Source organism: Carassius gibelio, chromosome B5 (genome assembly GCF_023724105.1).
Source record: "Carassius gibelio isolate Cgi1373 ecotype wild population from Czech Republic chromosome B5, carGib1.2-hapl.c, whole genome shotgun sequence".
Lineage (NCBI taxonomy): Eukaryota > Metazoa > Chordata > Actinopteri > Cypriniformes > Cyprinidae > Carassius > Carassius gibelio.
In genome coordinates, this window is record NC_068400.1 from 25,350,411 (window position 1) to 25,377,390 (window position 26,980).

The following is a 26,980-nucleotide window of genomic DNA, read 5'->3' on the forward strand; positions in this document are numbered from 1 at the left end:
GCACAGAGTGGACGTGGAGTGAATTTGCCTGGAGCAAGAAGTGGGTTTCCTAAAAGTTGGAGCATGTGGGTTTCTCTCACTAGTGAAGAACTGGGGGGAAATGGAAATAAGTGAGTACAAAAAGCTATGCCACTTAAATGCTTTTCCAGTCCATCTTAAAGTCTGTGTGTTTCTTGACGACAAACAAAGCTTGATGCTTTTGCTTCTGTTGGAACAGTTTTCGTTGGATGAGAAGATCGAAGGCTACAAAACAAAACAGCCACTTTAATTTACAATGTCCTTGTTACACATTACACTTACTATTATAGTATAAATGATGCACAATTAATTGCTAGTAAACCTAAGATGAACCTTAATCCTAACCCCAACAATATAGTAATTACATGTAGTTAATTAATATTACTCAGTATTTAAATATATAATTAACAAGGACACCTAAAAATAAAGTGATGTGTCACCCATCCCCTCAGCGGGATGGCTAGTTTACTATATTACAAATAAATCCTAATCTGATCATGACAAACTATATATCGTTGGTAAGGTCTAAGACTCCAAAATAGATATTTTACCACTGTTTGTTACTAATTATGTAGGAACAGTAATAGATTAATTTATGACAAGGGTGCACACCGTGCACCTCAAAAATATAGTACATCATAACTAAAAAAAAAAAAAATCCCTATTGTATTTTAGAAATCATCATAAATTATATAGGCTATCAATTGAAAGCTTAAAACTTCAAAATACATCCTGTGAAAACCATTAACGTAGTTATTTATATTGCATAACCATGGAAATGGTATACTTCAAAATCATATTACAAAATGTATAAGTTCATGAATTATAACAATTTAAGTTTGTACAGTGCACTTTCACATCTATATGTTCCAAAATAGGTGTTACAGTCGAAGGGTTAAAAGTAGTATCACACTTGCAATCAAGCTGTACTGTGGTAAACCACTTAGCTCATTAATTAGCTCTTTAAATTAGAAAAATAAATAAAAATACAGATCCTTAGATCTAAAACATAATTTAAAAGCTGTAAATATCATTGTTACATTTTGGAGTAAACATTAAAGTTTTAGAATTGAAAGGTTAATTCTTCATTTCTCATAAGATGTTTTGATAGTTTAAACTACACTTACGAAAATTAACCATGGTTTTACTACAAAAAAAAAAAAAAAAAAAACAACAACATGCTTACTATAGTAAAACCATGGTAACCACAAATTATGGTTTTGCTATATTACCCATAGTTACATGGTATTTGTAGTAAATCTGTGTTTATAGAAATGGTAGTCAATACGCCAAAAATGCATGGGTTACTACAGTATTACTATAATACAACCATGGTTATTTTTCGTTGTTACAGTTTTATTTACATTTTCATAAAAAGAGGACAGTGATAGGGTAATTATTGTTACTACTGTGATTTATGACGATGATCGTCGTAAAATGCAATGATGAAAAAGTGGCAAGTGTTTTTTAATGAGAGAAGAGCGTGGCAGGGGGCGTTGTTGTGGGATATTGTGTGGTATGTGTTATGACCATCGACTGACAGTAGATACATCTTGAGAGCCACACGCCCACTGAGAGAGAGAGAGAGAGAGAGAGAGAGAGAGAGAGAGAGAGAGACTGCGGTTCTTTATTCACCGTTACCTCGCGCTCTTCAGAATTAGCATACAGGCGCGTTTTCGAATCGCCGAGATGCGAGGTGAGCCCATCGTGTGCCAAACTAGCTGAAATTGGGCAGTATTAGTGGGTAATTCGCCGTGGGATTCATTCAGTGCGCCTGACAGCCTACATACAGAGCGCGTAACGAGAGACGCAGAATGCCGCTGCTCATAATGTGACTGACCGCGCGCAACGCATCCAAAGCCGCGACATTCAGCAGGAAGAAGAAACTCGGTGATCAACAAATCGCTTCTCGTCTCAGGAGGGATAAACGGCAACATGGGGTGAGTTGCTTGTAAATAGCGAAACGTACCGTAGGAATTGGCAGCTCGCAGTATGACGGTTGTATCACGGTCTTATGAGGACAGCCAGGGCAGAATGTAAGGGCAGTTATTCATACTCATTAAAGCCTTCTTCTTTAGTATGACATTATGACATAAATATATTTATGTGCATTACATATTACAAATATAGTACATGCCCACACTGAAATGTATAGCAAACACACACATGCATGCATAGCCTATATAATATAATATAATTTATAATAAAAATATGTGTTATATAAATAACAATATGTAACAATATATATAATATATAAATAACATATAATATATAAATAACTATATATATATATATATATATATTCATTCTTAATTCATTGCGACAACCATTTTTTGACAACTGAGAGTAAAGTATATTGGGCAGCTTTGTATGATCTATAGTGTTTTTTTTTTTTTTTTTTTTTTGGTAAATGATAACAAGCATGTACTCTGAATGAGAATGAACATTAGCTAATTTCACATATTGATGTGCTGCAGTGCCAAAGGCCTTTAATCTCATCATGCTTATGTAATCTACATTTCAGCAGAGCATCGCTGAATGGCACAGCCTCACCAATTCAGTTTTGGAGCCAATATTGGCAATGACATCTGATATCTGTACACGGAATTTCCAAAGCTCAGCTGGAGATTGAACTGAAATATAGATTTTAAATAGGTGACCCTATACATGGAAATTCAAACTTGGGTGCTCGGAGGGTCACTTATCATCAGTTTTGGTCTGAATGACCAAAAATCTTTTCATTGGTAGCCCTTGTTGTTTATAAATCAGACTCTTGAAGATTTTCCCAAGGTAGTCTTTGATCAGTGTCTGGAAGCTTAAGATCATGTTTTCATTTTAAATGTTTTATTACATAAAGATTGATCTTCTTGTGGTGAGAAAGCATTTTCTTTTATTAAATAAATGAATAAATAAAATACTATAATTGCTTCAAGGCCCATCTTCCTTATTCTTAATTAAATGATCACCATTGAAATATTCAAGGGCTGTTCAGGGAGTGTATTACTCTGGAGAAAAGTATTCCCACTTCCTGCTCAATTCAGTGCCACACAATTAAATTTACTTCATGCTTAAGTGTTTGATTGTTGTGTAGTATGCTTGCTAACATTACTGAACAGGCAATAGTGGTTGTACTAGAGTGTAGCATTTGGGTCCTGGAATTAAAAACCTTTCTTTTCTCCATAGGGAAATTTATTTTTAACAATAACTTATAATAAACCTTTAAAGACAGACCTATTGTGAGCTACGAGGTTGTTAATCAATATGTTTTTGTTGAAGCCATCTATATGAATTATTTCAAATTGTCATAAAAATAATTTAACAGTAAAATTCCCGGTGAAAACTACATTACCCACAATGCAGTGCCACCAGTCAAAAAATCAAGAGTGCTAAGCTCTGCCCATGAGGCACCACGAATCACACTTAAAACACTTTCATATTTAACTATTTCTACTTTTTAAAGATTCCAATAGAGAAAATGTAATAATAATAAAAAAAGATAATTCCAAAACTTACGCCACTGAAAAAGTTAGGCCTGTGGTAGGGGCTGTTGGGGCTTTTCACAGATCTGCCCCCTGCTGAATGCAATGAGAAACTGAAGAGATGGAAAACATAAGCAGTGCTTCGAAGATGAATATTATAAAATGAAAATTATAAAGTGATCTATTTCGCTTTTTTCATTTATTTTTTTCTAAAATAGATGTTTTAGATGTAAAGATTAAAATGATGTCACTTTTCAAAATCAAGATCAATCATTCTGCCAGCCAGGTTATGTAACAAATCTATGTGAGTATGCAACAACAGCAACAACAAAATCTTCTTATCCATGTATGTCCACTACCTGTACATACTATTTAAGATCACTCAAGATGGAAGTGTGTCAGAATTTCATTTTCTTGTTTGTTACTGTATTATTTGGACAGAAATACAGATGTTCATGTAAAGAGTGGATGAAGTGACTGCTAGCTCTGGATGGTGGTGGGTTGTTGAAGGTGGGTGGTGTGAAATATTCTCCCTTGTGTGCTGATGTTAATATAGAGCTGGCTAAGTTTGATTCCTTATATAATTGACTATAGCACTTACATCTAACATTTTACAGTCTTAGCTTTGAGATACATTTGACTTGTGAGTCCAGTGGTTTGTATGATCAATCTGTTCAAAATAAGCAAAGAATAACAACTTTTCAAGTGATTGTCTTAGAGGGTTTGTGTTTTCAGACGCAGTTTAGAATGAAATCTAGCATTCATTTTCCTTTTGTAAATGCAGGCTGTACTGCCATCTTATTTTTTCTGTGTGGGTGGTTGGCTTTTAACCATGAATTGATGAAACATGAAATGGAAAACTCTTAGGAAACAAGATATGATACTGTTGGATACTTAGAAAATACATTGGTACTTGTGTAGTTTGTATTTTAACCTAATTTTGTCATATTTTCTGTGCTAAACATTGAAGATGTCATGCGTGACAGATTCTACTGGTCAAATATATACTATAAAAATGATTTTTGACTTCAGTCAATGACAGTTTGAAGCATTTTTATTGTAAATATATATATTTTATTATTTATGAATGACACTAATTCTGTAAAACCATAATAAGTATTTATCATTATAATATCATGAGAAAATGTTTGATAACAATTGGTATCCAATAAGCACCTACAATTATAAGCGTCCATGCTAATTTTAAGTCATTTTCACTAATATGGCAATATGACTTCCAGTCTATTTACTGTTTCGTTCTTTCCCCAAAGATGCCTTTAATTAATTTCAGGTGAAAACAGAGTAAAGTATGTGTACAAATGGATTGCATTACATTTATTTTAAGTTAATATATTTTAAATGGTTATGACCCTCTGGACAAGACACTATGTGATGTCATGTGAACCACCCATGTGTGGTGACTGCAACTGAATTTTAATAGAATTGAAAAGCTAATTATGCAACAAGCCTTTGATGCTCTTCAGAGATCTTCCGCCTCCACGGTGCAGCGTAAGCACTTCTCCATACTCCGCAGCGCTCTCTTTCCTCCTCCTCAACTAAGCTATCCCTGCTTTTCTTCTTTCGTCTTCCTTGCCTTTCCCTCTCATTCCTGCACATCAACCCAGCGGCAGCTGATTAGAAGCACGCTAATATGGTGATTCGTTATCCTGGGAATAGAAGCAACGAACCGTCTGTATCTGTGCTTGGGATATTACCCCTTCCCCCACTCAGATCTTCCCACTTCTGATCCTATATTTTAATAAGCAGGACGGAATATATTGGGATTGATTGGGATTTGAAGGGTGTTTTGTGTGGAATTGGGTCAGAGGAGTGTAGGTTGTGGCAATGATATGGAAAAGCTCTGTCTGCTGATGTTTGAGTATACAGTAGTCAAGACAGATGCCCTTTGACATTGATTTGAAGCCAGTTGCTATTAAAGTATTGGGAAAGGTCCAATAAGCAGTCTATACTGGGATTACCTCTGAGTCTGTGATTGGATTTGTTTTTGAAAACCTCCCATGTAACTTTCTACACTCTCAAATATAAAGGTTCCAAACGTGTAGTTACATTTTTCCCCCCAAAAGAACCTTTACAAAGACTGTTTTTTTCCACTACAAAGAACCTTCAGTGCAGTGGAAAGGTATAATACTTTTACAATTTACTTCATGTTGTTATTCTTGTTGTTATTTACCTACAGTATAGCGGCTCGCCAATCACAAGAATAAATTAACTTTAACTTTGGTTTATGATACAACATGCATTAACCAATGTTAACAAGTTAAACCTTACTGAGAAGTGTATTCCGTTTTTGGCAGCATGAATGCTAATTGCTCATGAATTGCTGAGGACATGTATGTATCACTTGGAATGATGATAAATGTGTAATTATGTTGAGAAGAATGAGAAAAGTTCAGAGTAAAACAGCTCATCTGACTGGGGCTCCAGTGTCCTTTTGTTCTTTTCCGCGATGATTGCCCATTATTCTAGAGAGTGATTATTCCATTCTGCTTGTGGTCCACATGATCCTTTTTTTTTGCCCAAGGTGATGATTCACAAAAAACAGACCTTCGTTTTTCACTGTGCGTGGCCTCCAAGATGACTAATTTCTTAAAGGAATTATCCCAGAAATGAAAATTATATTATAATTTGCTCACCCTCATGTTGTTTCAAACCTGCTCTGTGGAACACAAAAGAAGATATACTGAGAATTGTCTGGCTGAGAAGTGAAAGTAAATAGTGTCCAGTGTTGTCTTAGATCCCATTGACTGTCATCGTATAGAGAAAAACAATCGAAGCGTTCTCCAGAATATCTTCTTTTGTGTTACATAGAAGAAATAAAGTCATACATAATAATAATTATATTATTAAAACAACATGGATTTTCCTTTTTGCTTAAACTGCCCTTATGAAGGGGGGATTGTTGACTTTTGAATTGTTAACACAATCTTGAAATGCAGCATAGAAAAACTTGGTGTTTATGAAAATTCACTCATCCTCTTAGAATAAAGGAAGTAATGCACATTAATTCATCTAGTATTTATGTTACCTTCATCTGTGTGTGATTATCAGAGCCGGGCCGTCTGGGAAAAGAGCCCTGATATGCTCTTAGTGTGGTCCAATGTGTGCAAACATATTTCCAACAGCAAAGATCAGGTCAATGGGGTGGGACTGCACAGATTACTGCGTCCCTGACTATATTTAGTGTCCATCCCACATGGCCCCAGCAAAACATCTGGTATTTCCATATCAGTAGGGCGTTGAATGGTCGCCTTGCACTGGTAGCAGGGCACCAATGTGTCTGACTGGTTAGGACAGGCCCAGGTTTCCACCTGGGTTTAATCAGTGGTGATCAGCAGCAAGATGGAGGCTGAAGAAATGGTCATCCATCTACCGGGACGTTGCAGGGCGCCTGGTGGAATCGGAGAGACGATGGTGCTCAGGCACAAAGAGGTTCACCATTTCTTCTTCCTACCTTTCAGGGAGCAGCCCATCTACAGCACCCGGGCACACGTCTTCCAGATAGACCCCAATACTAAGAAGAACTGGATGCCCACCAGCAAACATGCGGTCACTGTATCTTACTTCTATGACAGTACCAGGAACGTGTACAGGATCATCAGCCTGGACGGATCAAAGGTAACGTGGTGTTTTATTTTCATTCATGTTTACATTCTTAAAAATAAAGTCTATTCTTCCATGAAGAACCTTTGACATCCATGGAACCCTTCAATTTCACAAAACGTTGAACCCAAAAATGGTTCTTCAGCGAAACCCCCTTTTGCACCAATTTTTTTTTAAGAGTATATAGGACTGCAAAGGGAAATTGAGGAAAGGAATAGAACAGTCTTAGAATATGTACGGTGGAGATTAAAGGATTGTCTTTGGCCCAAGAAAAGCTTCTGAGAGTGCTTTCCAAATCTCAAAAATATAACGTGAGTTTGATGCATCAGTTGAATTTGCAGGACCCTTTTGTGCACAAGAGATTTGAGTGTGCGAAGGACCGACCTGCTAGAGATTGCTATCAAACATATTCCCTTGGATAGAAGTGGATTAGCTCACTCTCCCTGTGGAGAGCTGCATGCACTTGAACTGGTCACTGCTGTGCAGTCTTATACAGTGGATGTAATGCTCCAATAATCCAAGAAGCATCAATAGGCAGTAGTAGGGACTCTGCATCCGCTAGAGTAAGTCCGTCCATCTTACCGTAGGCTGTTTACTCTAAGGCCTTCATAGTTTTAACTATTTATTTTCATTATAGTTTGTGTAATTTATAACAATACTTGGAATCAGACCATTGCAGACCATATACCTCTACCATCCTCCACCAAAAATGCACTGTTAGAATCAACAAAATGTATTTTTATTGCAAATCATGAACCCTTGGACCTAATTAGCGTATAATTCACAGCATTGCTCCTGCAGGAGTGGACACACTATTGATTTCAACCACTCCACCAAAATCTCAGCAGTCAGATGGTGTGTTTCATGCACAGTCTTAACCATATCCCTACGGTTCCTAAGCTTTAGCAGAGCTGGATTTAAAATAGCTCCCGCAGTATGCCTGAATGTGCTTGTGAGTTGGGATGCTCAACCCTCCCCTTAGCTTTTGGTTTCAGCGACAGAAATAACATGTGCACTTTGCACTGTGACTGTTGACACCTACAAAGGCAAACACACACTGTTTCTGAGCAGATGATCCTTTTTAATTTTGTGTAGATCTTAAACATACCATAGGGTAAACAAAATGATGCTCATTCAAAAAAACATTAATGTGCAATTTATAGATACAGTGACTTGAATACATCTCTTCTGTGATGCACATGTTTTTTAATTTCTAAATAAGATTGATGCAGATATTGTGTGTCACGGTCAATAAGTCTCTTAAACTATCAGATAATTTGACCTTTTTATAACAAGCAATGTAACCATATTCCTACAATTAGTTTTAAAATGTGAAATGGTATTTTTAATGAGTAAAAATGCTTTAACCATGAAAAATACATTTAAAAGCCTGTGTGAAAAGTAACGATTTAATGATAAATGTGAAAAGGTTGTGTCCACTCACACGCATTTAAGGTGTAAGGAAATTATTGATGCCAGGTGATGCCACTTACATTATGTTTGATTAAACTTAATATGTTTAGTCATTTAATTTTATTAAAATTCAAACTTTGACAAAATAAAGCGCATTTGTGATGCAACTACTGCATCCCAAAATATAAGTGCATAGACACCCTTAATAGTAATGTACCTATCCCATAACCTCTTCAACATGCAGCATTTTAGTGGTGGTTAAAACAATACATTAGCAGTCTTAACTTGATTTAGGCATCTATCAACCAAAACGTAGAAAGAAAAAAAAAGGGGTACAGAAAATACCACGGTCATTCCATGGTATAATTTGAAATACTTTGGCGTATCATCAAAATAGCATCAGGGTACATAAATATGGTAACCATTTAGTTATAATGCCTTTAAATGTTACTGTTCCTTCTGAGACTGGGGCAGGGAATGGGGTCAGCGCAGCAGCTGTAATTAGAGCCTGATCTTAAGCCAAGTCTGAGCCCTGAAGGGAATTTCACTTACGGCTCACAGTGGCTAAAGGTATTAGCAGGATGCTACATTGATTGAAGAGCTCATGTAAAGCTTGACATGATATTCAAGATCTGTCCATTCCTGTGTTTTCTCCCTCTACCCCTATGCAATTTATTCTGCCCTTACTTTTGTATGGTACAGCTGATTGTGGTCCTGTCACTCTGAATGACAGGGACTTGTCACTAAAGCCCTGTCCTTATCTGAACCACTATTGACCTATAATAGGCAGAAGCACAGCCAGCAGAAAGGTCTCTACCCACTGAGCGCTATTCACTTTATCTTGAATTTAACTTCCCTTGACAGCATTTGATCAAATGCAGTTTGTTTGTATTTTTCTTTGAGGACTTTTCTCTTTCACATTTTTTTCTGTTACCATTTTATTTAGAGACAATAACATAAAGTAGAAACAATACTGTTTTTTTTTTCAGAAATACATTTTTTAGTAGCATTTCAATAAACATTTTCAGAAAAGTGAAGCTTTTTCAGTTACATGCAGTGATTTTAGCATTAGAAGTGTAACATGATCACTTTTCACAATTTATCACCGTTAAACCAAATGCATTCTTCTTGTTCAATTTTAGTGAAACCGTTTGTTGAATGTTTTATGTAAATTAACAGGTTCAAAAACAAAAGTCCCTGAGCAACGTCATTTCTTCATCATGGCTGCTTATGTGTGATTCTTGTACACCATCATTTATGTAGATTAGTGTGTGTATAAATTAGATTTAATCCTGCTTCTAAAAATTCTTTACCTAATTGAATTGTTTCCGATAAAAAAGTAAACCCGAAAATCCGAAAATCCCTCATTAAGCTATATTATTATAAAATTTTGTTATACAATGTGTGAGCAGAGTCATCATGTATAAGCACAATCTGATAACGTTAACTAGCATTTTTGGGAAGAAGAAAATCTTCTATTTTTTATATGCAGCTTCCCTGTAAGACATCCGTTTCACAAGAAAATATTATTTATTTCAGTCTTTCTATTTTTTTTTTATTTTTTTTTGTAAACTAATTTAAAAGTTTTATTCCCCATTATTACCCGCTGTTTCTTTGTAATTAAAGAAAATAACTTGGTTACGGTTGCAACACTATGCTCTATTTTAACCCCTGACAGATTGCCAAAGTGGCATGAAATGGACAGCTTCTTCCAACAACAGAGATGTTAGTCTTAGCACTGTTCTTTGCTGCTGTCCACCCACTGTACAGCTTTCAGCTGTTCTCATGCAATTAAAAGCCTGAAGTGAGTGAGTGATTATACAGCTCTGATTAGAGCTCTCGCCGAGCAGTCTACATCTGAAAATAAAGACAAATACCTGCTTTAACATACATAGCATTCAGCTAGCTGTGCAGCACATACACGAGAGCATGGAAAAGTCCTGAGCTGGACTACCACACATACACATGCTCATCACTTCATTAAGTTTACCATACTTAATATGTAGATTGGTCACAGCGCAAACATCAGTCATGCTAATGCAGATTAGCAAACACTAACATAGATTTGGTAGAAAACCTTCAGTATCTCAACAATTATATTTGTACATCTTCTGAAGAAAATAATGAGCTGCTTGCTCGTACAAAACATGCTATTGTGTTGTGTTTGGTTGTTTATCCATTACTTGTGTGTTCTGATTTTTTTATGTGTTACTGTGTCTGTTATACTTAAATTCTAGTTGCTATAATATTTGAAAAGCGCTGTTGTTTTTATTTTTGCTTTATGTATGCCAAAAGCTCACATTATGTGCCTTGAGGGATCTGAAGTGTCTGCATAGAGCACATTAGTGATTCAGGAGAGTTTGTCTATAGGCAATTAAAAAACATCCTGAATAAATAGTTCTTGAATGAAACCCGACCAGCTTTAATGTCAATCACAACAGCACATCAGTTGCATTCCTCTTATTAAAATATTGGCTGTTTAGTACTTATAATGCACATATTCTTCATGACCATATACATCTCTAATCCTACCCAATACCTAAACTTAACTACCTTAACTAACAAATTAGGAGTTTACTGAGGAAAAAAGTCCAGTTAATGGTTTGTTAATAGCGAGAATTGGACCTTAAAATAATGTGTAACTCAAGGAACTACTCATTTCATTATGAGTATTAATTTAAAAATACTACCGTTCAAAAGTTTGGGATTGTGTATACAGTGGGTAAAATAAGGAACATCGCAGTTTTTCTCAGTAAATATATTTCTAAAGGTGCTGTGGACATGTCGGTAACAGCCCAAGTAATACATACATATAAATAAAACAAAACAAATATGTTCAGAATTTAAGCTATGTGTATTAAAATGGAGTGACACAGGGAGAAGGTATGGAACTACTGAAATGTATTTAATACTTTGTACAAAAGCCTTTGTTGGTAATGACAGCTTCAAGACGTCTCCTGCATGGAGAAACTAGTCACATACATTACTCTAGTAGTAATAGTAGTAGTAATAGTGATTTTGGATCATTCTTCCACTCAGTCTTCAAATCTTGAAGGTTCTGTGAGCCTCTTCTGTTAACTCTGATCTTTAGTTCTTTCTATTGGATTCAAGTCAGGTGATTGGCTCGCCATTCCAGCAGCTTTGTTTTATTTTTCTGAAACCAATCAAGAGTTTCATTGGCTGTGTTTGGGATCATTGTCTTGCTAAAATGTCCACTTGTTTCATCTTCATCATCCTGGTACTGTAGGTGTTGGGACTGAACCAGCTAATATTCATTTCCACTGACTATTGCTCAGGCAGGATTGCTTTCTAATTGCTGATAGATTTCAGCTGGTGTTTTGGGTTTCCAAGACTTTCTGCACCTCCCTTTCTTCATGTGTTCAATACTTTTTCCCCTGCGTCGTTCCATTTTATTACAGTACAGACCAAAATTTTGGACACACCTTCTCATTCAAAGAGTTTTCTTTATTTTCATGACTATGAAAATTGTAGAGTTACACTGAAGGCATCAAGGGCTATTTGACCAAGAAGGAGAGTGATGGGGTGCTGCGCCAGATGACCTGACCTCCACAGTCACCGGACCTGAACCCAATCCAGATGGTTTAGGGGTGAGCTGGACCGCAGACTGAAGGCAAAAGGGTCACTCAACAAGTGCTAAACATCTCTCGGGGAACTCCTTCAAGACTGTTGAGAATTTCAGATGACTACCTCTTGAAGCTCATCAAGAGAAAGCCAAGAGTGTGCAAAGCAGTAATCAAAGCAAAAGGTGGCTATTTGAAGAACCTACAATATGACATATTTTCAGTTGTTTCACACTTTTTTGTTATGTGTATAATTCCACATGTGTTAATTCATAGTTTTGATGCTTTCAGTGAGAATCTACAATTTTCATAGTCATGAAAATAAAGAAAACTCTTTGAATGAGAAGGTGTGTCCAAACTTTTGGTCTGTACTGTACATGTAACTTAATTTCTGAACTGATTTGTTTTGTTTGCATGGATGTATGGATTACCTGGGCTGTTACCAACATCTGGAATAAATTTCAAGTCGACAACACCTTTAGAAATATAATTCCGGAGTAAAAATGTTGATGTGTTCAATACTTCTTTACCCGCTATTTGTGTTTTTTTTTATTTTATTTTGAAAGAAGTTTCTAATGCTCACCAAGACTGCATTTATTTGATCAAAAATACAGTAAAAAAGTAATATGGTCAAATATTATTAGCTGTCTTCTACTGTAATATATTTTTACAATGTAATTGATTCCTGTGGTAGAAAAGCTGGATTTTCAGCACACTCCAGTCTTCAGTGTCACATGATCCTCCAGAAATCATTGCTTGTGATTTATTTATGTGTAAATGTAATTCCAGTATTGTCATCTCTACATGGAGGAGTTGATCCAAAAGCCATATCAAAAATCGTTTTCCACCATTACAGTTTTTACGGGTAATGAGCATTGACTATTTGTCTGAAAGGATGCATGTTTCAGAGTACTGAGAACTAAAATAAACTACGGACATGTGGACTACTACTTCTGCGCTGTACTGTTGCTGCGATTCCCGTTGCTATGGTAACAGCAACTTCATGATTGGTGGATCTCTCTTCAGGATTATGTGTAATTCACCAGATATTCATTGCTTAAAAATGATATGAAATTGAAATCACATTTCTGCTTTTCACAGAGGCATAAACCGTCACTTAAACTCAGTGCTCGTAGCACATTTGTTTTAAAATATGTACAGTATGTGCAATTAAAAATGAGGGATTTTAACTTCTAGAACCCTACCGTTGTGCTCTGTAAGTTAACCTGTAATATCTGTGCGAATGCTAAATACTGGGAGTGTAGAACAGAGGGAACAGCATTCATCCTCTCTGAGGGAACGATTGTATAACGTGTAACACACACACACACACACACACACAAACACACACACACAGGAAGCTGACAGTGGTAGCCCACTGTCAATTTTCTCGCTTGAAATTACACGTTTGTGTGTGGCCAATTGGCCTTGTTCTGGAAGTGTGTGGGAGTATTAGAGCGCTGGAGGCCTCTTATCCACGCAGCCTTCGTGGATCAGTATGCTTTGTGCATCCATCTATTCCATGTTCTACATTCTCCATCTTAAAGATGTACACTGCAAAAAATAGATGAAAATATGATGCTTATGTTGAAAACAAGTAATAAAAACCACAGGAACAAGAAAAACACCATGGCATGAAGTCTTACTATCATTGTAATGTTGCAGGTTATTACATATTTTCGTAAGAATGTTCAGATATTTCTGCCGGGAAACTGATACGGATTAAGGATAGAAATTTTGGCTGGGAAGATGCCTGAGTTTCTTGATGCTCAAATTATGATTATGTGAGCTCCACATAATATGTGCAACATTCACAGTGCACCTCTTTCCTCTCTCTCCTTCTCCTTCTCCTTCTCCTTCTCGCTCTTTCCTTCCTCCTTATTTGCTCTCGGTTTCACACCCACACAAACACATTCACTGGCAGCGACTGTCGTCATTTCATCAATAACATTTCACAGGCTTATAACGCAGGAAATATCTCGAGATGTACTGAAGGCATTTAAGTGTTTGTGAGCAGACATTTCGGACCGTGTCCTGACCATCTCATGAAGACATTTTAGAAACATTTCTAAGACAGACTTCTCACTGTACAGCAAATAAGTCCTGACTCTTCCAAGATTTATAATGGCAGTGAGCAATTATTGATATATACTCTTAAATTCTTTGTAAAATTTGAATTTACTTTATTTCTATATTTTCAATTTCAATTTAATTTTGTTATGAACTTTTTTCATTTTTATTAGTTTTAGTTTCTAAGATTTCTGTTCAATTTCAATTTTTATATTTAATTAAATTTTATTTCAGCTTTATTTTAGTTTGAAATATCAAAGGCTATAATATTTCAGCTTATTGACTTAAAGGCCACATCTCAGATAACAAATCTGCAAGAATATGTTGATAAACTAATGGATCTTCCTAAAAACTATTTTGCCGGATTTTGACCCAGTATGTCAGTCAGCCCATGTTATGGACCCTATTTAGCCTATTATTTGCTCTCTTAAAAAAAGCTTTCATCTTAAACACTTGACGGCCAGATTGATCATCGTAGTGCAACTTATGTTTTTCACAGGCATTTCTGAGAAGTACTTTTTTTTCATCTCACAGGCAATAATAAACAGCACTATCACCCCGAACATGACCTTCACGAAGACATCTCACAAGTTTGGGCAGTGGGCAGACAGCCGTGCCAACACAGTGTATGGGCTGGGCTTCTCCTCTGAGCATCATCTGGCCAAGGTGGGTGGAATTCTTTCTCTCTCCTTTTCTCTCTTTCTCTTTCCGGTCTTGCTATCTCTCATTTTCTTCCCTGAGTCTCTGGAGGCCTTGTTCTCCCTTTCTTTCGTTCTCTTCCACCCCCTGTGTTTCTGAGCTGGGGAACACCTACACACTGTGCCCTAATGAGGAGCTGTACAGTCATCGGTGCGTGGGAGGCTTCTTCTGTGCAGTGCTTTCCTCTCTTTCGCTCCCTCTATCTCTCGCTCCTTTGCATTATGATGATGCACTGTCAGGAACTGGGGGTAGAAAACCTCACCAACACTTTTTGTCTTCCTCCTCTATCCTTCTTTTATTGTCTTTCACTCTCCTCTTTCTCTGTTTCTTTTGCTTTTACATATGCTGTATTTACTTTATAAAAAGTTAATTATCACCATTATTTATTGATCATTTTGAAAATGTTCTTTTTCGGTATGGGTCTTTCAGTTTAGTACGCAAATACAGCATCGTTTGAACCACTCCCAAAGTGAACTTCATTGGAAACTTCCAGTTTTATATATTGTTACTTCTGATAACAAACAAAGTCTCATCTTTCAAATCATGTCAATTTTTTCAGGGGATTCTAACAATAAATTTTATTATAAGCAATATACAATAAATAAACAATATAAACAAAATTTTTTAGTTTTGACTCTCTTTGATTGTTGTATAATCGCCTCAGGGGCAGCGTGAAGCGTGATTTTTATGTTTAAAATAAATAGTAATTAAATGTAATATTTCCTCATAGTTCAGAGCATGAGCTGCGGTAAATTTTTATCCCTAAGAAAATCTTAATTATGATTGAATTTTGAATTTTATTCAAAGAAAGTGCCATTTCTTAAGTAAACCACTGTTTCAGAAAAAAAAAAAACATATATATATATATATATATATATATATATATATATATATATATATATATATATGTATATATATATATATATATTTAGTTTTGTCCCCCTGCTATACCGAAACCATACTGAACCATGGCGTCAAAACCGAATTTAATAAAAAAAATCTGAGATACTAGATATAATCACTCTACTTTTCTTAGTAATTTGAATACTTAAACTTATTTCAGTTAGTTGCCAAGGAACATCTTTTTAAAGGTTTTTCATATAATATTGATATTTTATTTAAATTTAGCTTTAAGTGATAGTTCAACCCAAAATTTGAATTGTCGGTGTCATGTCGTTCCAAACCTGTATGAGGTACTTTCTTGTGTTGAACATAAAAGAAGATATTTTGAAGACTGCTGGTTTTCAAACAGTTGGTGGTTGCCATTGACTTCCATAGTATTTTTTTTTCCCATTGTGGAAGTCAACCTCCAACTGTTTGATAACCAGCAGTCTTCAAAATATCTTCTTTTATGTTCAACATAAGAAAGTAACTCATACAGGATTGGAACGACATGAGGGTGAGTAAATGATGACAGAATTTTCATTTTTAATAGTTTTAGTTGTAGTTAAAAATAAGGAAAGATCAATGGTCATATATGAACTTTCTAAGTTTGATGAAACAATAATGCCTCATTCTCTTTCATACACTATTTCTTGCTGACTGTAGACTCAGTATGTAAGTCAATGTTATGGGCATTATTTGACCTGTTTTCAGTTTTCTCAAAAAAGCGTGCCATAAACCTTCTCTTTCTGATGTGTATTCACTTGAGATCTGATGTTTTAACATTGTTAATGGAGCACTGTTGTCCTGAACCTAAAGTGTCAGCGTACAGCAGTCTCTCTGCTGGATATTCAAAGGGAAATGCTGCAGTCCTTCTAGAGCTCTGGAAGCTTTAATAGGAACAGTCTATATTGGGAACTCTGACCATTGCTACTTTTTTTTTTAGCAGAGATACCGCATATCCACTCTAAAATAGTTCATCCATTTTAACACATAAACATGACATCCTTATTTATGTTTCTACATACAATATTGAAAAGACAAGAATTAATAGGCACCAGGATCAGGCTTTATTCAGCTAACTTGACCATCAGGACTTTCTTGGTTGAAAAAGCTTCAGCATAAAGATCTTGCTGATTTATGTGTTTATCAGCTGGACCAGAGACACCAACACCAAACTAGCACTAACCAGCTAATAAAAATCTACTTATTGTGATTATTAAAACCCATTTCTCTTCTCAGTTTGCAGATAAATTTGCAGAGTACAAGGAAGCAGCCAGGATGGCCAAGGAGAAGTCTCTAGAAAAGATGGATCTGGCAAGTTCGCCCTCTCAGGTATGTCCTGTAATGTTCGGAGGATGGACCTGTTGCTAACATGGATTGAAGTTTGCTTGGAAAAACAGATTTTCCAAATCATCAATCAATAACTCTCAAGATTGTCATTCAAGGAGAATATATACAGTTATTGTAAAAATCCTAATCCATGATAGTTTTTTGCTATCAGTATATTTTCCATTTACGATTAAATCTCATCATAGTCTAACCAGTATGGAACAATGACAACATTTCAGTCTCCAAAGAAAATCTCTCGTCGCTGTGAAAATGTAGTTTTCATAAATCCCTCAATTGTAATTAGCAGCTGAATGTTTATATATGCAAAAGAATATTTTGTAAGTATGTGAGGGTGCAACAAATAACCCACGATTTGTTGTTTTCCACAGGAATCACCTGCTGACATCCATTCCCCCTTGACTCCACCCGTCACTGCGGACCTCTGCCGAATCAATGGCACTGGTGATGACGTCACTCTGTCTGACGTGTCACCAAATTCTATGCTCCAATCAGACCTTTCCCCAACCACGCCGACCCTTGCACACAGGTAACTGGGGCTTAATGTACTTTTATGTACAATTATTTATTCAAATTCTGCTTACATTTTTTTTTAGCTAATATTAGCGATACCGACTCAAGGTATGATCGATATTTGATATTTAATTGTGCTACTCACCCTCAGGCCATCCAAGTTGTAGATAATTTGTTTCTTAATCGAAACAGATTTGGAGAAATTTTGCTTTACGTCACGTGCACACCAATGGATCCTCTACAGTGAATGGGTGCCGTCAGAATGAGAGTCCAAACACCTGATAAAAACCTCACAATAATCCACAAGTAATCCAAAAGACTTCAGTTCATCAATTACTGAAGTGAAAAGCTTCATATTTGTATAAAACAAATCCATTATAAAAGAGTGTTTAACTTTAAACCATTGCTTCTGGCCAAAAGTTAAAAGAGGGACGTTAAAAATATCTTATGGGTTTTATTTATTAACAGACATGCAACTTTTCACTTCACAAGATATTCAATAATGGACTGAAGTATTATTTTTGGTCAGCTGTTTGAACTCTCATTCTAACGGCACCCATTCACTGCAGAGAATCCTTTTGTGAGCAATAGATATAAAGCTAAATTTCTCCAAATCTTTCCGGTGTAGATACAAACTCATCTACATCTAAGAGGGCCTGCGGGTGAATACATTTTCAGCAATTTTTTTCTTCTTCTTTAAATCAGTGGTTTTCAGCTCCAGTCCTTGCACCCCCCAGCTCTGCATATTTTGTATGTTTCTCTTATCACTTCAGACGTTTGCTCTATTTGACCGGAAGTGCCCTGCGAAGTGGACATCGCAGGATATTCTGCCATGATTCCAGTTCGAAGCAAGTGTATATGTTCCAGTCAAAGGGCATTAAAATGGGAATTTAGATGGGAATTTAAATTGTTTTATTTACAGAGGTTTATCATGTCACAATTCACACTTCTCTAGTAAGTTGCATATCCATGAACGAATGTTCCATAATGTTCCACTGGATATCCCATGCTCAGACGCTGGAATTGATAACCGCTGCTTTAAATGTTTCGCAAATTAGTTCATACTTTACATTATAATGTTGTGATGCCTAAATTTACTTGTATCATTTTAAAAGATTGGTTTTAGATTTTAGTGTTGATTTTTTTTAATTCAACAAAACATTAGAATTTTAAAGGATTAGTTCACCCAAAAATTTAAATTAGCCTGTTATTAGCCTGTTAGCCTGTCTTACCCTCGAGGCATCCTAGGTGTATATGACTTTCTTCTTTCAGACAAAGAGGTAAATAAAAAATTGGCCTGCCACTTCTAATAAACACTTCAAAGAAAGCACTAACTTTTTAATATAAGCTGTTTTTGTTAATATCAATGCATACCTAATTTAACAAAAGTTGTACCTATAGTCCCAAGTAAAAGTGGTGTTAAAGTTAACACTAACAGATGCAAGTTCATTGTGCTTTTCTCTCAACCATTTTTAAATTATTTACAGTACATTCAGACACTTGTTCACATGAGTATGTACTCAGCAGCTTTTTTAGTCTGACTGCAAAGGCAATGTTTAGAGCCCATTTCACCGAGTCTCTAGATGCTTGAATTTTAATTAGTTGAGCAATCCTGTGCTGCAGGTTCAAAAATAGCATCCCACCATTTCTTACATAATCTCAGGTTAATGTTTCACTCTCACCTGCCACTTGAAAAATACTAACCTATTATTTGACGCAAATGCACAGTGGACCGAACCGCATTCAACACCCACACTGCAGCTCTCTTCCAAACAACTACTTTAAATGTTTTGTTAGAGTTTTAGAACCATGGATCAATAACTATATATGTTTTCCCAGTAATAATTTGTCCAAACAAGTCAAAATCATATAATACAGTGGCATGTTTTCAGCCCAGAGCAAATGTGACTTATGAAGATTGAGGCGGCGTCATCTGTTTCTGAGCCTTTGCAAAATGAGTCAGAAAACCCACTGTTAAGTCAAAACAACATTTTTCTTACAATGTGACCTTAAACAAGACAGTGTTTTGTCCACGTGAATTCATATTTTTGTGAACAAATTCATATGGTATTTTTTGTGTGTGTGTTTTTTTTCAGACACGTGCTAAAAACTTGCCAAGTCTGCTCCTACTGATATTCGCAGCTGTTTGACTACAGTGTTTTCACTGAATACATTCTTATGCAACAATGACTGTGGATGCAACAAAAAGTTAATTCTATATGAAATTCTGTTAGTATTTACAGATATGCATATTTATGTCAGCAGAACTCTCTTGATGTTGTGTTTTATTAGTTTGTGTTTTGAAATCCTCTGTAGAGAAAACATTCCCTGATCTTTCTTGCAACGTTTTGGGAAAATCTTTGCAATGCATCCTTTGTGACTTTGTTTCATGGTCTTTTTTTTGTATGAAATTGTGATTCTAAGGTTGATATTTGTAAATCTGAGAAATCATTTAATACATTTATTAAATGTCATTACACTTCAATTTCTCAGTTTGCTGAAGTTGAATTTTAACAATGAAAACTGGTTGATGTGTGTAAGTGATCTTAGTGAAGCAAACTGCCCTTTAGTTTGCTAAGACTGATTCATACCACTATGATATTAAATGAAACAACCAATTAGTTCATTAGTGAGATTGATTTTGAAGTAAATAATGCTATTTATTCTTTCAAAGATGCCCTTACTTCTAAATTCCCCTTAAAAATACTGTTCCTGTCGCTTGATGAATGTGTATAAATCTGTATGTATAAGGGTCATAGATTAGCTTGTAGAGTGTATTTGTTCTGCTTTGGCTTTTATTATGTGGTAAGTAATTTGAAGGCATTTCTTCAAACAGTAATTCTCTCAGCCACAGTCTTGTGCGGCACATTAAAGTGAGTGTTGAGGGGCTGGTTGGGCAGTTGCCACAGTGTAGTGAATCACATTTACAGTGGGGCTTAATATGAGACGTACACCGAAATGTGTGGTACGCCAATCAATAGTCTTAAAACTTCATTCAGGACTGCTTTTTATGTGGCATATGGAAAGCACTCCACTTTATCAGTGACCTCAAATGTATACATCCGACAGAGAGGCACCGTGAACCCTTTGAAATGATATGCATTTGAAGCTCTGAATAGAGGAGCCATCAGATAGAGATTGTTTATTGATTCACATTCAGCAGGCCTGAAGGACAGTCACGCTGACATTATGCTTATGCTGTTCTTTGTAGTTATGTAAGGCTGACGGCCATATGCTTCTGTGCACCTGCTTACATACAATGGCCCTTTGAAATAATGGCACTCAGATTAATATTTCATATCTAATGCAATGACATGACGGTTTATACATGTCAATTGTTATACATGAAATGAGAGGCTTCAAGACTTGAATTTAAATCAAAATAGTTTATTACCGTACATGAAAACACAAAATACAATTTGAAGATTGGGAATGAGATAACATGCAAGGGCAACAGTCCTTAAATATTAAATATACTATTAATTATATATGTGAAATTTCCCCTCAAGATTAGATTCTCCTTTTTTTGGTCTTAAAAATGACAAATGTTAAATCTCAAAGTTTCGATTTAATTAAAAAGGCTGAACGAACATTTAAACAGACTGTACTATACAACATATATTGACTTACCATGCTGAAGACCCTGTTTCTCGTAGCTTGAAGCTGAAGGGCTTCACTCTCTTCTGCTCTCCTCTCTTTCTCTGCAGAGGAACATTTCTCCTCCTTGTGTGCGGTGCTTTATAAGCATGTGTGTCTCCAGCCCACTGTGTCACAGCTTCAGTAGGAGTTGGAGAGTGTGGGTTGAGGTGTTGTCTGTCAGAGCGGGGGTCCGGGGAGGAGGCGATCACGTCAGCCGCAGCAGAGGTGGCGTCGCTCAGTAGTGTGGGCGACAACGCTGAGGACTCTGTGTTGCTTCTCTACACGTGTCTTGGTTGCGTAGTTAAGCTGTGGTGGAGTGTGTGGCAGAGGAGTGGGATGTGTGATGAGATGTTGAGCAGGATCACAGCGGATGGGATTCCTCATAGATGTGGGCTGGTTATGTGTTCGCTGCAGCATTTTTTTTATTTTTTTTGTCAGTACATGAAGATCAGAGCACATTGTAAATGTATGCTTGATGTTTGTCACTATATGAAGGTCACAGATGGACTGATGAGAGATGGTCATTGCATAAGTGAAGAATTGGCTTTGTTCTTTTGTCTTTGAGACTTTCTGTCTCCTTTATAATCATTAGGTGACTTTCTCCTTTGATCTATTTCAGCTTGTCACATTCCATCAGTCTTTTTATTGTCATTTTTATGCAAATGACAGAACTCGGATCACAGAGTTTGTAATAATCCTTGGTAATTGCTCTTGAACTGCGTCCAAGTCTAGGTAAAACACAGAAAGGTCTCTCATGCTCACCAACGCAGTTATTTATTTGTTAAAAAATGACGGCAATTTTTCATCGCTACAGTCTTCAGTGTCACATGATCCTTCACAATCATTCTAATTTGCTGATTTGATGCTCAAGAAACATTTATTATTTTTCAATGTTGAAATAATGTTTTTCATCAGTTTATTTTGAAAAGAAAGTAAAAAAAAAAAAACAGTTTTGTAACATAAATGCCTTATTTCACTTTTGATCAAATTGATGTACCTTTGCTTAATAAAAGCATTAAATAAGCTGATATATATATATAGATTTCATATATAATTGATCCCAAAAACTTGAAGGGTAGTATAAGATATTAATAAAGTTTAATATGAAATTTGATAGCATTACTGTTTAAAATAATAAAATAAAATGACATTAAACCACGATTTTATTCTACTGACAGCTACTTTGTTTTAAACATTTCTACATCTCTTTAGTCTTTATAAGTCTATTTGATGGAAAAAATAACACAAAGCTGAATACAAATACAATATAATACTTAATACAAAGAAATATTCTCAAGATAATATTTTAATCATTTGTGTTGGCTTCAGGACTGAGACTATGTAAAAGCCAGTTCAGTTTCAGAAAAAAGTATTTATAATACCACACTTAATATTTTTACACACAGTATATAAAGCTTTATACATGAAATATATAGCTGCTAGCTCCCTCTGAGTGAAATGTTGGGGGTACCTTGAAGGAACAACGTTTTAAAACCCTTGGCCTATAGTTTGAATCCCCAGCCTAAAAATAAACATTAGCTATCAGAGATATTATTGCAAGTTTGTTTTTAAAGTATTTATTTTTTGTTTGTTTGTTCTACAGCCCAACTACCAACAAACACTGGGAAGCAGAGCTTGCAACACTAAAGAGCAACAATGCCAAGCTCACAGCTGCTCTGCTGGAGTCCACAGCCAACGTCAAACAATGGAAACAGCAGCTAGCAGCTTATCAGGAAGAGGCTGAAAGACTACACAAACGGGTGAGGAGGGGAGGGTTGACCTTTACTGTAATGGAGCCGACGAGACACGAGGCGTGCAGATCCATATGCAAGCTTTTATTGGACAGAGACGTGGTCAAAACAGGCATGGGTCAAACACTGGCAAACAGATATATAGAGGGCAAGCCAGAAGAATAATCCTAGGGCAAGCATGGGACTTCAATGAGCGACCAATATCCAGAGGGCTAAGCAAGAGGGGTAGTCCAGCATCTAGAACAAAAGGGTCAAAACATGAGTAATGGGGCAAGGAAAGAAAAAAAGACTAAACTATGAAACTAGAAACTGAAACAAGACTATGAAAACTAACATGGAAAGGCTTTGAATCGCAGCTATCGCTAGTAGACGGATATGCGCAGAACAATACTCGACAGTGTATGAGGGGAAGTCTAATGCTTATAAAGCGTGTCTGATGATTGTGCTGCGTGTGTGTGTGATTGGTCTCAGGTGCATGGTGTGATTGTTATCAGGTGAATGTGATTGGTGCAATGGAGCATGGGAAATGTAGTCCAGGGTCTACTGTGTAGTGTTGTGGATGATGACCTCTGGTGGTGAATAGATGGAAGTTCAATGACCAGATCATGACATTTACCATGTGTAACTTCATATCAAGAACATACTGTCCTAGAGTTCAATAGATCTAGTTTTGTCTTGAACTGTTGCTATAGTGAGTCTGTGACAGGGCTGGTGGAGTGTTCACACTGACAGCGATTTAATTTAGTGTCTGCATTTTCGTTGGTCATTACTGTTGCTGCTCATCTACAGTTCACATAAATAAGACTGAACTTTTTTCCATGGCCTCACCAACTGTTATAGCAAAAAAGACTTCATCAAATCACTGTCAATGTTAAAGCTTTAAATCTTTGTAACTAAATTTGTGACAATTTTTTTTTCTCTGCAGGTTTCAGAATTGGAAAGCCAGAGTAGTCAAACCAATGTGATCAAATCCCAGAAAACAGAGCTGAACCAAACAATAGAGGAGCTGGAGTGCACATTAAAGGCAAAAGAAGAGGTACTGGTCGTTATCACTGGTCGAAATATATAATGTATTCTTTCATTCTCCAAATTCTATTAAAAACGTCTTTCCTGTGTGTTCTTCATAGGAAATGGTGCGACTGAAAGAAGAAGTAGAAAATGCAAAGCAGCTTCAAACTCAGAAAGATGAACTCACCAAAAAGTTAGAGGTAAGGACTGTCCTGAAAATGTATTGACATATGCATAAAAGTTAGTTGTCAGTATGGTTTTTAAATGAAATACACTTTAAATCGATCAAAAGTAAAGACATTCATAATGTCACAAAGGATTTCTATTTCAAACTACGCAACTGTTTTCTACATCGCACCAAATCAGAATATTAGAATGATTTCTAAAGGATCATGTGACTTCAAGTGTCAAATGTTCCTTAAGAAATCATTCTAACATTGTGATTATTCAGATTTTCCATCACAGGAATAAATTACATTTCGAACAATTAAAATTGAAATAATATTTCAAAATATTGCAGTTAAAAAATCGTTTTTACAGTATTTTGATCAAATGCATGCAGTCTTGGTGAGTATAAGATGCATGGTGTGTGTTACAGGACACAGACTTGCGGAATAAGGAGCTTGAGGAACAGCTGGCTGATCTAGAGCAACGTCTGGAGTCAAGTCAAGTGGATCAGGAGAACCTCCGCAAGAACCTCAAAACCCTGCTGGAGATTCTGGATGGAAAGATCTTCGAGCTGACAGAGCTGAGAGACAACCTAGCTAAGCTCATAGAGGACAGCTAGACTCCTCCAAGTCTTGCCTCCCAACATGACTTTAACGCCACTTTCCTTTCCTTTTTACGAAATACACAGCATCCGATTCAGGCCGAGAGAGTCTGATGTGCTTTCGGACTCTTGTTCACTCACTTACACGGAATGATAAACCTTTGGTTGCACTTAATTTTGTATTTTTGAGGTGGTTTCATTCTTTTCAGTGCCACTGCTACCTATCCAATTTTATTGTCAACAATACACCTGTACATTTTTCGATGTTTCCTCCAATTTTCCCCTGAAATAGGCAGCCTGCAAAGAACATGGCTGCATATAGGCTCCTACTTTTTAAAGGTGCTGGTTTCGCGTGCCTGGCTGTTGGCGTAAATGGACGTTTCTTATGCTGCTGAGGACACTACTGAATTACACTGACTGGATCTTCAGTCGTATTTTAAGACTGGATATTCAGAGCCATATGTTGTAGCCAAATGTTATTGGCTTGCCTCTTCCCCGTCATGGAAACTGCCTCAATGTTCAATCAGTCAAAGTTTCAGGATACTCAACCGCTGACCTAAAAAGCTCTTGACATTTAGCAGACTTTGAGAAGTAGATGTGGCGTATGCTTTAGGCCTGTAATATACACTGAGCAATATTAGTGTGAGCGTCTGTATGCTCGATTAGTTTCAAGCCACTTCGGTGCATCCGTCAGGTACTCAAACAGCCCAAAGGATGAATTTATGGCCTGTTGAAAGTAACCTTTCGATTTCTCCAATGACCAGTGTAATGCTTTTGGATCGTATTGGCCTTATAATAACCCGTATCTATACATTTTTCAGGATTTTCTTGAAGACGAGGCTCTTCCTTTGTTTGTTGACTTACCAAATGCAATTATGTACTGGATTCCTTACGATTTTCAATTACAATATTATTGTAATATTTAAAAAAATCCATCCTGCTGATGGGTATTACAATACATAGATCATGATATATGTGGGAAAATTCTGTTTTAAATTTCCCAATGTTAATAAAGACTATTTAAAGATATCTCACCACATTGTTCTTTATAAATGATGAGACAGAACGACAGCATGACTCATTGAGGTTTTATACTACTACATTAAAACCAGCAATCTGTGAGAGAAAAAAATAAAATAAAAATTTCTCACAGAGTGATTTGCATCTAGACGTTGGGGCTTAACTAAAATGCATATTCATTATAAAAAATAACATTATAGTTGTAACATTAGGCTTCATAAATGAGTGTTTTTCAACACATTGGGAACCCTCCCTCTTTTAAAATGTTTTTTATTCAGTTATTTTGAGTTGTTTTACTAGCTTTTTTATTGCTCGTTTTGTCTTATTTTAAAACTTAAGGACCACTTGGAGGTTTGTTGGGGTCCACCTGGTTAAGAAACATAGCCTTAATCCTAAACTTGAATTTTTGACTCTAGGTTTGAAGGATGGCTACACAAAAGAAGCCCTTTCACTGTCATTATTGTTTAGAATGTCCACAAACACATAAAGTGTATCAGTTGTGAGGTACATCACATCAACACAACACAACATTACAAGTTCGTCTTCAGCTAGGTTAGAGCGACACCTTGTGGTTAGAAGCAGTACTAGAATGTAATTTAGCAGCTTATTCCCCAGAGGCAGTGATGTTCTAATTAGAAATCGAAAGCAGTGTACACAGGAGAAACTAAGGAATACCATCCTGATCATGATGCCAGCTGTATCCAGATGGATTATAGCAAGGTATTTTTACCATATATAAAAATGCATAAATAAAATTACATTGTTTTTTGGTCGGGCTGCATTGAACAAAAGTTCAAAAGGTAAGTGGTTGCACAAAAGTAACATTTTAAACTTAGTGAGTACTTTTAGTCACAGTTTTATTGAGAAGTCTGTGTTTTCGAATAAATGGAAAGACCTGTAAGTGCTTGACATTCATTTTTGTCATACATTTACAGTTTTACTAGCACAGCACAAATACGAAGTTACTTTTCACCACACTGCCATTAAACCAGCTATTTCTAATAAAACAAACAAACCCACAAATATAGCACCCACAACCAAGAGCTTTACTCTAGCACAAAAACATAACTATTTTAAATGTCCAACATAGCTAAAAACTAAATATTAACCGGATCTTTCACTTCAGTAAAAAACACATTAAAATAAAACCTAATTTCAACAGTTATG

General features: G+C 36.1%; 1 protein-coding gene across 3 annotated transcripts; it reads left to right on the plus strand.

Annotated features, from left to right (window-relative positions):
* The first annotated feature begins 1,596 nt into the window (after window positions 1–1,596).
* Window positions 1,597–25,822, plus strand: homer1b (homer scaffold protein 1b). Of its 3 annotated transcripts, none has more exons than XM_052557115.1 (9): window positions 1,597–1,958; window positions 6,977–7,133; window positions 14,717–14,848; window positions 17,006–17,098; window positions 17,485–17,642; window positions 22,869–23,025; window positions 23,942–24,052; window positions 24,144–24,224; window positions 24,623–25,822. In XM_052557115.1, exons 1-9 carry the CDS (start codon window positions 1,954–1,956, stop codon window positions 24,809–24,811), a joined length of 1,083 nt encoding a protein of 360 aa, XP_052413075.1. In that variant the 5' UTR covers window positions 1,597–1,953; the 3' UTR covers window positions 24,812–25,822. The 3 variants fall into 3 exon arrangements, with proteins under 3 accessions (XP_052413075.1, XP_052413076.1, XP_052413074.1); XM_052557116.1 differs by lacking the exon at window positions 1,597–1,958 and adding an exon at window positions 5,518–5,637; XM_052557114.1 differs by lacking the exon at window positions 1,597–1,958 and having other exon boundaries at window positions 6,750–7,133.
* The last annotated feature ends 1,158 nt before the right edge of the window (window positions 25,823–26,980 follow it).